We start from the raw sequence: 16,186 nt of genomic DNA, 5'->3' as shown, positions 1-16,186 counted from the left end.
ATTCAAAGAAAAACTGTGGAATCTGTTTTGTGGCGATACCAGAGATAGAATACTAAAAGGAATTCACTGCGAAGGTTTGCACAGAATACTTGGGAGACAGACATGCAAATACACACTTACAGTTCTATGAGATGATGCCACACATGAGGTCAGGCAAGAACATGAGAGAAAGTGCTTAATTGTGCTGAAAGCATCAGGGAAGAGGTCCCAGAGGAGCTGGGGCTTGAGAGGAGAGCTGAAAGATGCTTGCTTGGCAGACAATGAGAAGGCATTCCAGAGTGAAAAAGCTGATAAATGCCAAGCTTCAGACTGTAAAAAACCTGGACACACTTAGAAGTGGAATGTACTTGGCTAGAGCAGTGCTCTTCAAATTTATTTTTGCTCTCTTTACCCCCTCAAAGACTTTTGAAAAACTCTGTACCCCTCAGACAGTCTAAGAGTACCAACTAAAAAATTAATCGTTAGCCTAAATAGTAGTAAATAATATAATTTCTGGCACAGTATTTTAAATTAGTGACCTTTTAAAATAATTTTTAAATCTACTCTTCTAAATGTATTCTCATTCTCAATGATTTGATAATTACTATTATTCATTTAAAATTTGGTCATCGTGCACTTTTTTTTTAATATTGGGAAATTATTCATTGCTCCTTTGTTTCTCTTTGAATTTGTGTTTTCATGCCATTTCTCCTGTAGAACCTTATACTAATGTAACACAAACATGCATTTTCTTTTTGTCTTTAGTTGGTCACCTATTTCTCTGCTAAAAATATTTTGAATAAAATACTTCTTTTGTAATAATAAGTTTTTTTAACTAAACGTTTTATTTTGAGATAATTGTGTATTTACATGGGATTGTAAGAAATAAGACAGAGATTCCACATACCTTTGACCCATTTTCCTCCAATGATAACATCTTATAAAACTGTGGTACAATATCTATCGCAAGTAGGATATTCACATAAATACTGATCGTAAGTTGTAAAGTGTTGAAAACTTCTTCTCGATTGAGTTATCTTTTGAAATGATTACGTGTCCAAAATTGATAAAATCAGTATTTTAAAATGTTGGTTAATGACCAGTAAACAAAATGGGAAATGCTCATTTTAAAGAGATGAGTGTGACTTTTCTCCCCCCAATTAATTCTTGTTTCTGTGGGTGAATAATAATTGATTCTGTAAGGAGATAGGATTTAGCATCTGTTATATTGCTTTTTTTAAAAAATGTTGTAACTCCAAGTACTGAGAAATTTTGTTCACATAAATGAGTAGATAGGGAAATAAAGAATTCTGTGGATGGACCGAGTGGATGGTGCTGCCAAAGTAGAAAATATAGGAAAAGAGGACTGAATGGGGAGTAGGTTTGGTGTTGGATGTGCTGATTTTTGGGTCTCTCTACACATCTGACTCTGTAGGGACTTCCACAGAAGCATACTTAGGGGTATACCAGACACCAAAGGAGAGAGAGGTTTGAGAAAGTCCCCTGTGGCTCACAGAGACAGCTGCTGCAGAGATGAAGTAAGTACAAGGAAATTTTGGCCAGGTTAGAGAGGAGAGCCTGTCACTTTCTGGCACAGGAGTTAGACAGTTCAGAGTGTCCTGGGCCAATCATTTCCCTAACTGTTCTAGGGAATGTCTGTACTGCTGGAGGATAGTCACATCCTGATTAGATCACCAGCAGCATGCCCCAGTGTGCACGGAGCCCAGGAACCAGTGGGAGGGAAAGTGAAACTGACTCATGATGGGGCCTTAAACATGTAGGATCTTCAAATGAGTCCAGATAATGTGACCGTTGTAGGGGGAAAACAAAAGTTTTTGAATGATCTAGTGGGCTCTGGCTTCACATAGATAGGAACAAACCTATGTGTCTGGCACATAGTAGCGCCTCAGTAAATATTAGCTCCATTAGGAGTAGCCGCAAGTGTACAAGTTTCAAATATTGTGTGTCTGTGGTTGACCTTCCTGGGTTTGCCCTCAGCCTCCCCACCTGACCTCCAACCTGTAGATTTTTTTGTGCCCTGGAAAGATGTTGGCTCCATTATGAATAATGATGATAATAATAATAATAATAATAATAATAATAATATGTGTTTGGGGGTCCACCTGCTTGCAATGGTAACACAGCTTAGGAGAAGCCAAGGGGGTTTCCTGATAAGTCAGAGAAGGAAAGAGTAAGTTGGCAGTTTGGGGGCGACAGGTAGCTGCTGGGCAGAGTCTGTGAATGCCACAGGCCCAGTGGACTGCAGGAGATACATATGTGGCAGACACCTGGGGACATAGGGGGCGGGCCAGGCAGAAGCGGCAGGCATGAGCTCACAGGTGGGATATCTTTCCCTCACCCAGAACTTTGGTAGGGGGTCCCCCAGGACAAACCTCGATTTCCTCCTAAGCAAACAGTTGACATCAAGATTAGAGTCCTAACACTAGTTGTGGCACATTCATGCCCAGTGTGGGTGAGGCTTCAGGTGCTGAGACATAGCTATGGATTTGACAAAGTAAAGTGGATTTGACAGGTAAAGAGGTAAACAGGCCCGCTCTGGTGCACCTAGTCTCTACGTGGTTGGGCAAGAGCAACACAGATTTTGTGCCGCCTCCACGGGCCTTCTCTTTACTAGCCCAGAGCAGAGTGGTTCTTCCTGGAGACAAGGTGTGCTGCAGTGCACCATGCTCATATGAGTGATTCTAGAATCATCCCGGAGACAGCCCACATGGCACGGAGAAGGGAAGAACTGTGCCTGGCAATTACCCACTGGCTGCTATGGTCGATATTTGTCAGAAGCCGGCATTCAGCAAATGGGGTTATCCTGGGTGCCTTGGGATTTCAAACATAGTGAACTCTCTTGGATATTGGAAATGTTGGACAGAATTAGCCTAGGGTATGAACTTCATGCCCTGAAATCGGGGTGCCCCAAAAGTAGGTTCCTGTATTTATAAGGAGGTGGAGTGAATAATCCCCTCTGCATGCGATTCTCTAAAAGCTTTCCTCTTGTAAAACATGTAATTATGGACTCCTTGGGGCCCAGAACAGTGCCTTACACAGAATAGATGCTCGATAAATGCTCAATAAATAAATGAATTAAAGAAAATCTCTTTTCCATTCATACAATGGGGTGCCTACAATTCTGGCATGAGGGGGTGAGTGTGTGTGAGTGTGTGTGAGTATTTGAAGCACTGCCCTCATAAAGAAGCGAGGAAAAAATTACATCATACGTCCTCAATGCCTCAGCAATAGCACTTTCAGTTTCTATTAATCAGATTACTTTTCTCCCTGATGTGGGCATAGCTAGAGAACCTGGAGTACTCAACAGTTGGGGGTAAGAGTGGCTGAAAGGGTATAAAAGGAGACAAAAAAAATGACACCAGACTCTGCAAAATCTTCACCCGCTACACATTTTTGTCTTGGTGTAGTCTTGCCCAGAATAAGGACTTCCTTCTAATGAGACCACAGGCTGTAAAACTAAGAAGCCAATACAAGATTTGGAAATGAATGGTTCCTGGTCTGGTTCTATTAAAAATGTGTTGCTTTTTCTAGCTCCTGTGATTTTTTTTTTTTTTTAACCTTCTCCACTTCTTTCTCTCCCTTTGTGTGTCAGTCGGCCTCTGCCACTTTCTTTGCTCGCCCTCTCCTGAAACAGTGCTTCTTCCTTGGACCCCCAGACACACTTTGATAGCTTTGTCCCTTCATCGTGGAAAACGTATTTTGGGGAGCGTGTTTTAGCCAGTAACTGGAAGTAATTAGGCACCTGCAGACCAGCCTCAACCTACATGTTTTATGGGCGTATAACATTTAGCCCTAAAAGTTTTATAGGACTGTTTTAAAGTCATTTCAGTTTGTGTCCTTTTCCCAAACTGCCTGAGAGTTTTGTTTTGTTTTTTTAATGGAGTGGCTTTGGGAATCAGTCTCTTTAGCACATGCCACTCTGGCGGTCTTGCGCTCATGCTGGGAGAAGCCAGTTGGAACCTGAAAATACAGCATGACTTTGGGAGCTTGGCTGTCTATGACTGAGATTTCATCTTTGAATCAGCAACTTTCCTCTCTTTGCTTCCCCTGCACCATCCCCTAGACCACACAACAACCCTGTCTTATTGTGTTAGCTTGTCCTCTATAATCGAGGCTGAAAGGTCTTCTAAGAGGGCGTTTGTATTCCCCTCCGCCGGGCCATTAAGCAACAGCTGCGCCACACGTGGCTACCAGTTGGTAAACCTAGAAAGCCCCACTCCTGTTATGTTCTCTGCACAAGTTAGTGGTGCTGGCCTGTTTTGAGTTCAAGTCCCAGTATGTACATTCTGGTACTCAAGAAATGTAACTTTTATTTATTCTTCTGTACTTGAACTTAATTTCTATTTTGAGCCCCTGTGTTGCTGGATGGTAGAAATTTAATCGTAGTTCATGGAGCTTGTTTTCCCTGGAGGCTGTATCTCATGTAGAGATGGCTTATAAATGTCAAGACCATAGGAGAAAGGGCCATTTTGTCCCTAGTCATCAAGTGATGCCAGTCACCTAAGATGACCCTTGTGCCCTTCTCAGGGTCCCATCTTCCGGGAGTCCTGGGAGTCTCTGTGTTACTTTTCCCTCTTAGTCTCACTGGTCAGCCATTCTTCTCTAGAACTAGGCCACTTACCCAGGAATCCATCACAGGAATGAGGCAAGATCCCATGTTGTCCGATCATATGCACCCATTTTGGATTGTTATCCCTTTACCAGGGTCTCGAAAGGTAGAGTACAGTCCACTTTTTCTGGACGAGCCATTATTTGTACCTTCCCATTATTATCTTTGTATGTCTTTTCTCTTCCTCCAGCCTAGGTGAATCTTTTCTAGGCTAAGATGTGGTGATTTGGGTAATGTGAAACAAGGCTCGCTCTCCTCCATTCCTCCACCATACTGGCTAAACCATGGAGTTCTCTAGGGCTCAATGGCACAGGCTTGGGAAACCTCACAGCTAGAAAAGGGATTCTTCTTTCCCTGCTTTTCGCTCTGTCCTATAACTCACGGTGAGGTAATGAATGAATGCAGGAGAGTCTGGCTTCCTGAATTGTCAGTGGAGTAAGGATTGGGGAGGGGAGGAGAAGCAAGGAAACTTTGTAAAATGTCAGCATTTCCAAATGTTGTCCTTCCAGTCACACTCTTGCTTTGAAGTTTCCCCTCAGTAGGTACTTCTGATCTTGGGGAGGTAAATGAAGGTCAAGAGAGTCTGATAGTGTCTCAGAGTGAAGACTGGGGGGCTAGGTATGATTGAAGCCATATATTGGCATGTCCTTCTATTTCCTGTTTCAGTGAGAGCAGAGAGCACAAAGGAAGGGATTCAATTACAAGAGAGGGAATCCCTTCCCCTCATCCTACCAACATATTTTATCCCTCATCTGTGTTTCAGCCCTCCCCCCCCCAAGATGAGGAGAAACAAAAATGAACAGTGGTTTTGAGTATAGGAAATGATAATTATATTCTCTATAACGGGAGAAGTGGAGAGGGAAAGATTGTTGGCACTAGATAAAAAGGTGTCTTGTACAAATCTGACCTACCAGCAAGGTCTATGAAGAATTAAGCTAATAGTCCCGATCCCATACTATTTCCTTTCTTCCTACGATCACACATCAGGCTACTGTGAATAATTTTTGCATGCCAGTACATCGTCTGTGAAGAGAATGGGCACTTGTCTATTTGTAGTTCTGTCCAAATCTTGTCTGCCTTCTGGGTGTGCATGGGGCTCAGGATCAGAACAACATGGAAACCAAGGACGAGCAGCTTTGGGGCAAATTTGAGCTCCTCAGTGAGGGTGTGTATCTACTTTGCCTGGTGGTGCCTGGTTTTACTCTAGAAGGTCTGCTCTGGTTGCGGTCAAACTCTGGCTTCTATTCTCTTGATGGGTGAAGATGGTTAGGAGAGAGCCAACAAGGGATAAGGACAAATGAGCGTGTGTAGCCAGGCTGCATTATATAATTATAGTAATATTCCCCCACGGTCTAATATATATCTTGAGCTACTTTGTTCTAGAAAATAAACTAAATGCTTATCTGTCTACATTACTACTTCAATCTTCAGCACAACCCTTTGAGGTAAGAACTCTTGCTATTACAATTGAACAGATCAGGAAATAGCCTGGGGAGCTTCTAAAGAGTGTTCCCAAAGGTAAGAATCAATTTCCAATGAGTGCCCACATCCAAAGAAGGAGTCCTGGTTGCTCCAAAGGAATCTTGTGTGCGAGAGGTTTCTGTGCAGTGGTGTAAGGACCCACGAGTAACCAACCCTCAGAGGCTGACCCATGTTGCTTGTAATGAAAATGGAAGAAAGTATGGGGCGTAAGTATCAGTATCAGAAGATGATGCTGAATTGTTTAAATATTCATATAAAATTATACTGGAAAGTAGCATTTTGTACTAACTTTTCGTTATTCCTATTAAGTCACTCCTGGAAAAGTATTGCACATTTCCTTGAGAGGGTGGGAATTCACAGCTCCTCAGGCCCAAGTAGCAGAGAGGGCAGGAGGGGTTGCCATTCCAGGGACTCAGTTTTCCTTTATTATCTATCACGTCTTGTTTCTTCTTAATGAAAAGAAGTTCTTGCATTCTTCTTTAGATTTGGGGCAACAGGTCTTTAGACCCCACTCAGGCTTTGGCGTAAATACATGTGTGTGTGTATATGTGTGTGACTGGGTAATTTTTATCAAAACATGAAAGAACTTTTATAACCTAAACCATGAAATAATTAATGTTCTTCTCTTACCCACATGGGTGTACAAGTGTGTATCTCTGAATGATTAAATAAGTTAACAAGTCTGTCTTCTGATAATTTAACAAGTTTGTCTTAGTTGTAATAAAGAGTCACTGAGATGAGCAGTGTGGGACCCTGTGCATGGGAGAGCAATGTGGTAGAAAGAGAGAGCATGAGGATTGACAGACCATGAATCTGAGTCACTTGAAAATCTGAGGCAGGTCTGAAAGGAGAGTGTCTGTAGCTGCTCCTTTCTAGCTTTTTCCCTTCCCCTCAGGCTACGGAGAGATGGGAATCTTGGAACACAAATTACAAAGCTGAGGTGGTGACAGTCTACGATAACACAAATTTCTTCACATGGTATTTATGATTGTCTCACATAGCCCTGCATGTTAGCTCTTAGAGGCGTGGGATGAGCATAGGAAGGGAGCTTAGGGATGAGACCGCCTCGCCCCCTCATTTTACAGATGGACAGACCCAGGGAAAAGTTGAAGAGCAGAGCCACGTCCCACAGATAGCATCAGGACCACATTCCACGTTCCTTAAGGTCTAGGCCAGTATGATTTCATAACCTTGGGCTCTAGTGGGCGGAATTAACGTGAGAGGTCCAGGACCTTGGGCTTTTTTCTTAATGTGTATTGGTGTACACAGCGTATACTCCTAGGTTAGAATATGCAATATTCTATTTAACACACACGTAGTAAGTAAGGTCATTACTGTGTGTTCCAGACAGATGAGTTTTGAGGAAGATTGAGGAAGAAGGCCCTTGTCTCTGGAATCAAAAATATAACTGTCAGTATGTTGAAAGGCGTATGTTTTCAATGAAAATTTAAGTCCTGTCTGGTGAAATCTATATACTCCTGTCTTGGGAATGTGCCCTAAGAGTGCCATGGACGACAATCCTGCCGATTGGCCTTGGTGTCGGGGACATTTGCTAGGAGTGTTGAGGACTTTCATTTTTATGCTCCTTCCTTGCCTTATAAATAAGGTGGTGTATTGAAAGGTGACTATGAATCTGGTTGGAGAATATTCTTAGATTTGGAAATATGTCATTTGGGGTTGAGGGAGAGATTTCTAGAAGTTGATGAGCGATACCCACTATTATAATGACCACCCTGATATCCTCCTCGAGTGACCCCAGGAACACACTCTCAGTCATCACTCCTTCTTTGGCACATGCTACATTTGCCATCCCTTCTTCCTGGCATATTTGTTCAGCTATCATTCCTTTCTTCTCCAACTGGAAGAGATCCCAGAGGACTTGGGCTAGACTGAGCATAGAATGAGGGGATATTTGGTGTTTGCTCTAAGGTAGGGCTTTTGGGTGAAAAATAACTATCGATTGGGAGTTTTCTTTGTCTTCGGCAGTGTGTCATGAATTGTGCTCCAAGGAATCCCATATTCCAGAGATGTCAAAAGGTATGCTACTCCCAAACAGATTCTATGTTCAAAGAAGTTTGGGGCAAAGGTTAAACGGAATTGCTGCTGGATTTTTCAGGGCCTCTACCGTAGCACTTTTCTTGTTAATGTGAATCTTCCGGAGGAGGGTATGACATATTGCATTTTTCTCCAGTGTATTTAACCACTGATGCCACTTTCTTTGTATTTCACAAAGTATCACCCAGGAGCACAGTTTAAGAACACAATTTGGGAAAAACTACTCAGTGCAATCCTTAAATCGTATAGAAACCTTATCGGTGAATTGTAGCCTTTCGAAGTCCTATTTCTGGCAGGTTTTTTTTTTTTTTTTTTTTTTTTTTTTTTAATCCAAAGCTTATTTAGAAGTGGCGGGGGAGGAGGGAGAGAAAGAGGCAGGGAAGGGATAAAGTGCATATAGAGAGAAGGCGTGCGCTGGAGGAAGAAGGCTGAAGAAAATAAAGGCACTGAAAATGCAATTGGGGGAGAACAGAAAACCATCTTCTTAGAACATCGTCACTGATGTGAAGATCGATATTGCTATCAGAGAACTGAGAAGAGCACGAGAATGTCTGGACGTTGCTGCTGATTGCTACCACAATTGGATACGTAACCACGAAGGGGCAGGCCTCTTGAAAAGTGGACATGCTGCATTTGTCTGGGTTTATTCAAATACTGGACACTCTGGGCGTTATTGAAATAAGTCTGTTTTCAGATTTCTTTATGTGGACATGATGCACAAATGAAAGAAATAGGTAGAAACGCATTCTATAAAAGGAAAAATGACATGTTGGAGAATGAGGATTTTTACCGGAAGTGACAGAAATACACAAGGGAGATGAGGTGTAGCTCTGTGTTAGGTGTGAAAGTAGACAATATATCTTAGGACAGAGCTGGGTGTGGCTTCGTTAATGGCAGCATGTCTGAGTGGACGGAGAGAAGCTAGAACTTGGGTTTGGGAACTGCTCTGTGCAGCGAGATAGTCCCTCAAAGGCAGATGGAGCTGCCCATTACAGAAACCAGTGGGTGTGGCACCAGATGCTCTGTGATTGTGAGTGCCTGTCACCTCTGCCATGCTGAATTTCATGATAGTTCTCTTGTACTTACCTCTTCTCTCAATGGTTGTTATCTCCTTGAGAGAGTAAGGGTCATGAAATCAGAAGCCGCACACACGCCTGTCATTTACGAAACTCCTACAGTGTGCCAAATGCTAACACACAAACAGGACGTAGGTGTCATCATCTCGACTTTGCAGATAATAAAACTGAAGTTCTAGCAGGTCAGATAGCTGTTCAGGTCCTCTGAACTGGCATGTGGAGGGGCTGGGAGTCAGACATGCATTTCCCTTCCTCCAAATCCCACATGTCTTCTCCTAGACCAATGGCTCTCAATCTGGGACGTTTTTAAAAAAAGGCTGAGAGATATACCCCATCCTCACATGTTTGGATCAGTTACCCTGGGCTAGCATTTGGACGTTTGTATGTCGTAACTAGGCGATTTTAATGTGCAGGCAGGGCTGAGAATCCTGGCCTTCTATCATGTGACTTGTCTGTATTACTTGCCCTGCGTCTAGTATAACACTCACCCATGCTAGGGGTTAAAGACATGTTTATTGATTAGTTAGAGGGTGTCTGTGGCCAGAGGGAAGAGAAAAAACTGATGCCACCAGAAGTTATAAAATGCCCCCTTCGAGGCTGAAGTTGAACATTTGATGTTGATCATAAGACGTAATTGTCAGAGGGCTGCTGTGCATGTTTAGAGATGTTTTCCAAACCTTCTACTGCAGGTGGCGTTGTCCTCAACCCAGCTTATTATGGCATGCCTGGCCATATCAATATCATGATCCATGAGGTGGGGCATGTCCTGGGACTCTACCATGTCTTCAAAGGGGTCAGTGAAAGAGAATCCTGCGACGACCCCTGTAGGGAGACGGTGCCATCGATGGAGACTGGAGACCTCTGTGCCGACACCGCCCCCACTCCCAAGAGTAAGCTGTGCCAGGACCCAGAGCCTACCAATGACACCTGTGGCTTCACCCACTTCCCGGGGGCTCCATTCAGCAACTATATGAGTTACACAGGTATCACAACAGTCTCGATGTGTTCGTTAACAGTTTATGGGGGGGGGGTTGTTGGGGGTTGAGGGTGGAGATGCGGGTGGTGGAGAGGATTGCCAAGCCGTCATTTGTGCCAGAGAGTTAACGTATATTTATCGTGGCATATTTTTTTTGTCACGTCTTTGAAGGATTGAAAGAAACACAGAGGTATTAAGGGGTCTCTTTGACTAGATTCTCCCCCTCTAGAGCTGAAAAGAAAAACACACCTCCATCTTGGATAGTTGGAAAAGAGGACAAAGCCAAAGTGTGTCTCTAACCTCTCCACTTCATTATTCTTGTTCTTGCCCAATTTCTTAGGCATTTACTTTGAAGGAGTGTCTAATAGTGATGGGAAGAAAAGGTGTCTGGATCAAGGTGGTTCTTTGTGCTGTTTTTGAAGTGGGTAAAGAAAATGGTCTTGGTTAATTTTAAGCTCAAGATTCCTTTTCATTTTATCTTTAAGTATCAGATTCTCTTCTTGCAATACTAGCCAAGTGCTGATTCTTAGCTTCCCCAAATGACAGCATCTCATTTTAAGAAAATGATACTTTCCTGGCCTTGGGGACAACAATATTGTCTTGTTGTCCTGGATTATGCTTCTTCCTGTCCCCTCACACCTTCCTTGTTTCTGGCAAAAAATGATACTAGTTATAGTCTCCTGCTAATGGACTCAAATTGATCATTTATCCCTAAAATTCAGGACTGATTTGATTGTTTTGATTGTATGATCTGCTCCCATGGTGAAGGAAGGACGTGATGTTTCTGTGAGGTCCAGGGGCTTGTTTGGTGACAAGTTCTAGAACTATCTGAAAAATAAAGAAAAAGAAAGAAAAAGAAAGTACAGGCCCTAATCATGCCTTTGAAGGAAAGAGTGGTGAACTGGTCCTGTCTGTGACCTAGCAATATATTTCTATCAAAGTCTCATCTGGCATATAGTTTAGGTGTATCAGTTTCACAAGGACCAGAGTCGCTTCCTCCCCCAACAAGGACAGAGTGGCCCTGGCCAGGGCAGAGACCAGACAGTGGGGTGCCAAGGACAGAGCTGTTTAGGTAGCACCTTGAAGTGGGCAGAGGAAACCTCTAAGAACCAAGGGGCAGTGTTTGGTACGCTTTCATTGAAAAGGCCCTGAAACTAAGCTAACTCCCTTTCTAACCCCATTGAAAATGTGTCTGATGAGGAGATTTTGCCGGTAATGTGGAACCACCGTGGCCAGTCCTGTTGCCTCTTTGACATTTTGGCTCTCTCTCCCCTTGAGTATTTCCACTGAATACTCACTAATCTTGGCCAAAGTCACTGGGCGTAAAGCAGGTGTCTGCAGGCTCCACAAATGTTCTGAATAATAAGGCCATATGCTGAAATACTGCCATCTTGTGGTTTCCTGAATAAGCCACTGTCAGCTCAGAGCAGCCTTGCACCCCAGGGCTCACCCTGGCCCCACCCCACATCAAGGTAATGACCGGCTTTAGAGATAAACAAGGGCTGTTGTCCACCTTTTCTTTCTCACCTCCAGCTTTGATACTTTCTGGAACAGAATACATTTATTTATTCGGCAAGTGTTTATGGAGCCTGACAAGCGTGAGGGTTGTGTTAGGCGTGCACAAGGCAGAATTTATCCCTGACTTGGTGGACTTCGCAGGTGAAAACCTCCATCTTCCTCTTGTTCTCGTTTTTTTGTCTCCACAGATGACGACTGCACTGACAGCTTCACCCCTAACCAAGTGGCCCGGATGCATTGCTACTTGGACCTTGTATATAAACAGTGGAGTCAAAGCCGAAAGCCCACCCCTATTCCCATCCCACCCGTGGTCATCGGGCAGACCCACAAATCCCTCACTATCCACTGGCTGCCTCCCATTAGTGGAGTTGTGTATGACAGGTGAGAGACGCACGTGCCATGGCGGAGCTGGTGTATTTTCTCTGTGGCATTTCTGATGCACAAGGGGGAGAATGTGAAGTTAGGGGGACCCCGGATTGGAACTGTACACCTGCTGAGGGCTGCCCCAGTTCCGTCCTGCTCAGTTCTCATCTTCCATGGCTCATCATATGTGCTCACTCCGTGGGTAAGGGCCTATCGGATGTCTTCTTCAGAGTGTCACATCTGGCAGGCTTCCAGGAGCTGTGACGAAGTTGACAAATATGATAAGAGGAACTCTGACAAAACTGAGATAACATTTGCCACTTGTCCAAGTCAGCCATTCCTCCTTGGTCGAAGAGTGGAAGAGACGCTGGCTACTTACACAGTGACGTTGTGGGGAAGAGAGGTGACCCATGTTCTTCCAGACCGTTCTAGGAGTGGGTAGCAGGCGACCCATTGCCGCAAGCTGTGAGTCAGGGGCTTAACTGGATTACATGTGCATTTCTAGTGCCATCTCTACCTCCTGTTGTACCTGATTACTACCCCACTGATAGCTACTATCTCGTGGAATTGTCGTGATCTGTTCATTTTTCTATCTGCCCCACTCACTGGCAGCTCCTTGGGCACAGGAATGGTTTTTGTGTCTGTCTCTTGGCCTGCCACAATCGATACCTAATACATGTTTATTGAAGATAATCGTTATATTTGAAATTAGTTTTTATTTATTCTTTGCATATTGATATAAATGAACACTAGGGAAGTTTTTGTAAAAAGGAGAGAAAGTCGGAAAAAGGATGACATCTGACAGTTGGTGGGAGGATGGGGGAATGTGGTTTACCTGAGAAGGACCGGAGCCCATCCTATCTGTGACCTGTGTGTTCTCTCGGCTTTCAAAACCTGCCACCGTATTCTAAATACAAGAGAAGCTGTTGTCTATTTGGACATTCTATGTGTGAAGCATTGTGCTTGATCCCTTACGTGCCATTGTCTCGTTCAGTCCTTGCAGCAAGCACGACTCCTGCTATGTAAGTGAGAAATCGGAGGCGTAGAGAAGCACAGGGTGCTATCCCAAGACCCCATGACTAAATAGAGGTGAACTGGGGGCCTCCTCCGGATTTTAGGTCCCAGCTAAGGAGCTGGATGCCCCTGGAGCATGTTTCCATATACCCCAGCTTTGCTGAGAGCTGGGAGAGACAGGGATGCGAGAGAACAAGTGAATCATTTTCCAAGTGGTATTCCGGCCGTCTCAGGTCTTGGCGTTTGTCCTTGATACCTCGATGACGTCCCTTGGACCCCACCAGCCTATAAAGCACTTCTGACGGTCATCAGCACCCAAACTGTCCGGGGCTCTCTTTGTGACTCGCTCATATCCATGTGACATGTGGAAGAACCTTCTGCCAGTGTGACCTTGTGCATGCAGTAAGACCTCTGTGGGCATGTGCAAACCAGAGTTTTACATCTGTTTCTGTAATCCATGTAAACAATTTAATCTTCCAGTTCCCTCTCTGGTACAAACTTTATGATAAAGCAGACACCAGGGCTGGCTGGCTGTGAGTCTGTTGGCAGAAAATCCTGCATTGGCTTCCTGTTGTCAGCTCTGGGGGCCGCCGTGTTGAGGCCTCCTCACACGTGTGTCGGGGAGACGCACGTCACACACCCAGCGATTTGTGTCACTCTGGGAGTTCTGTTTACTCCTCCCCAGTAGGTGTTTGGAATCCTTATGTCAGAGAGGAGCCCAACCACGCACTCAGCCGTGGCCCCGGAAAGGCCGAGCTCATCAGGGAACTGTGGTCTGGATGGAATTCCTGTGTCCACACAGAAGTGAGGGCCGGCTGCAGTCGCCGCCTGGAGTTAACCACACCTGGTCATCGCCAGAGTACTGGACACTTGTTGGTGTTTGGGAACTTGCTCACAGGAATTAAGGGGCTCGTGGTGACCTTGGGCCATTTACTTCATCTCTCTGTGAGCCTGAGCATTCTCATTTGTAAACATGTGGTTCTTACAGGGATTAGAAATAATTTATCCTCGTGGCACTTCGCCGGGGATATAAGGTGCTGAGAGCCTAATCATGACCCCTCTTTCATAATACTGTTTTTCTAGCATAGTTGACAAGATACTACTTTTCTCCCTTACCTGTTGAGAGACCTCAATTTGCCGCCTGTATTTTCAGATGTGTCATTGACAGCTGGGCTTCTAAAAAGACTCAGAGTATCAGAGACGAACCTCATTAAGTGACCTCCCCTTGTCATTTAGCTATTGTCCATACTTTTTCCAGTCACCCCAGACCTGATGCTTGAAGAGCTCTTCATAGGCTGTGTTAATAGTTGCAGAGATGCCCATAAGACACGCTCCCCCAGAGGGACTGCTGAGGCTGGTCTCCGTGCAAACTGCTGGACCTGCTCACAGGCGAAGGAGAAGGAATGGGAATTCTCCACACCACAGAGCAGTGCCCTCAAACAGGAGCCAGGAGGCGCAGCAGATGCCCAGAGGAGAGTGCTGGCCATGCAGAGGTGTCAGACTAAGTGGCACTGCTCAGGTCACATTGGAATGGATCTTGAAGGGTGGGTAGGAGTTTGCTAAATGGAGAGGCTAGGAAAGGCTATTTGGCAGGAGAGAGGACAGCTTGTTTCACAGAGCTGTGAGAAGGGTAGGATGCCTCTGTGGAATGGTGGTTGGTTTATTGTGATGGAAACATAACATTCATGAGGGAAGAGAAGTCAGTAAGGCTTGTGAAGAACCTTGGATTGTGATAAGGAATTCAGCTATTTCCCCATAAGCAAGCAGAAGCCCAGGGCATTACATTCCGTATGACTTTCATTTTGTGTCTGTGATTAAAAGTAGGGAGTTTAAAACATTAGGCCACATATAGCTAATAACTTTACTCTGAAAACTGTTGTCTGTTTTAGTTGTGGGAAAGCAAGGGGTGTTTGGATGACTTATTGAGAGTCGGCCGAGAAAGGAGATTTATGTGGAAAGATTCGGATTGCAATTATTTTGTGTTGAGTGCTGGAGGATAGAAACTGCCCGCTGCCATCGCCACGGGCCCCCCTTTATGAGTTAGTTAATTCTTCTGCTTCACAACCTTGAGATTTTTCACGTCATTATGAATTTTGCAAAGATGAGGTCTGCACCAGAAGGAAATGAATGAGAAATAGTTGTGTTTCCCTTTGTCCCCTAGAGTGTCACGGCCTATCGTCACTCCCCGACCCTCAAGGTTTTCTGAATTTCATTATCCATGTTCGTCTGATTGATTCTCCCCATCTCCCCTTTCATCTTCCCAGGGTCCTGGGCAGCGTGTGTGGTGCCTGCACTGAAGATGGGACATTCCGTCAGTATGTGCACACGGCTTCCTCTCGGCGCGTGTGTGACTCCTCAGGTTACTGGACTCCCGAGGAGGCAGTGGGTAAAGGACCATGGCTTTTTCATTTATATCTTGGTGACCACTGAGAATGGGGGTGGAGGTAAAAAGGATGGAGAGGTGGTGTGTGTGTGTGTGTGTGTGTGTGTGTGTGTGTGTGTGTGTGATTTGTTGAGAAAGACTCTGCTACCTTTGTGTGCCAGATGTCCCACGTGTGCTTACTGTGGAGGCCCGATGGCTGTGGTGAAGTAGAAGTCAGCACAGAGGACAGACAGATGGACAAGTCGGCTGAAGCAGGGCGTGACTTGAGGATGAAATAGCTCAGGCGTGCAGTGTTTGTTACAGGTGCCTACTGGCCCACAGAGCAGCCTTGCCACATGGTGGTGGAAGCTGATCTGTCTGTCACTCCTCTCTGTGGAGTGGTAATAGAGACGGTAATAGAGACGGTAATAGAGAACACGGTAATAGAGAACACGTTGCAGGGAACACTCTTACCCGGGTGGAGCCAGTCTGGTTGGGGGTGCTATGGACTAGGTGTTCCCAACTGATCATTCTCATTTCTACTATTTTTATGAGTCTGTTGATCACTGGTACTGGCTGTGCTTTGGATGTGATCTGAGCTAGGCTCTAGGAGGGGGAAATGTATTTAGCTGTCCCTCCCCCACCTTCTCAGTTACATAGTCACTCACATAGGTGTGTCAGTATCTGTAAGACAAATTAGAGCGTGGGGGTTATCCCATCTCAGGTCCCGC

General features: G+C 44.8%; 1 protein-coding gene across 2 annotated transcripts in view; it reads left to right on the top strand.

Annotated features, from left to right (window-relative positions):
- Positions 1-16,186, top strand: part of PAPPA2 (pappalysin 2) — a gene marked incomplete at both ends in the record, with an annotated part of 217,242 nt that overhangs the window by 78,685 nt on the left and 122,371 nt on the right. For both annotated transcript variants that reach the window (XM_081025226.1, XM_081025225.1), the window contains 3 exons: positions 9,912-10,205; positions 11,905-12,097; positions 15,358-15,479. In XM_081025226.1, coding sequence (XP_080881352.1) covers positions 9,912-10,205; positions 11,905-12,097; positions 15,358-15,479 — 609 coding nt within the window. The remainder of the gene's footprint in view (positions 1-9,911; positions 10,206-11,904; positions 12,098-15,357; positions 15,480-16,186) is intronic.

Source organism: Rhinolophus hipposideros (genome assembly GCF_964194185.1).
Source record: "Rhinolophus hipposideros genome assembly, chromosome: 19".
NCBI classification, from domain to species: domain Eukaryota; kingdom Metazoa; phylum Chordata; class Mammalia; order Chiroptera; family Rhinolophidae; genus Rhinolophus; species Rhinolophus hipposideros.
The sequence above is the reverse complement of the archived record's forward strand: the minus strand, read 5'-3'. Positions and strand labels throughout refer to the sequence as shown.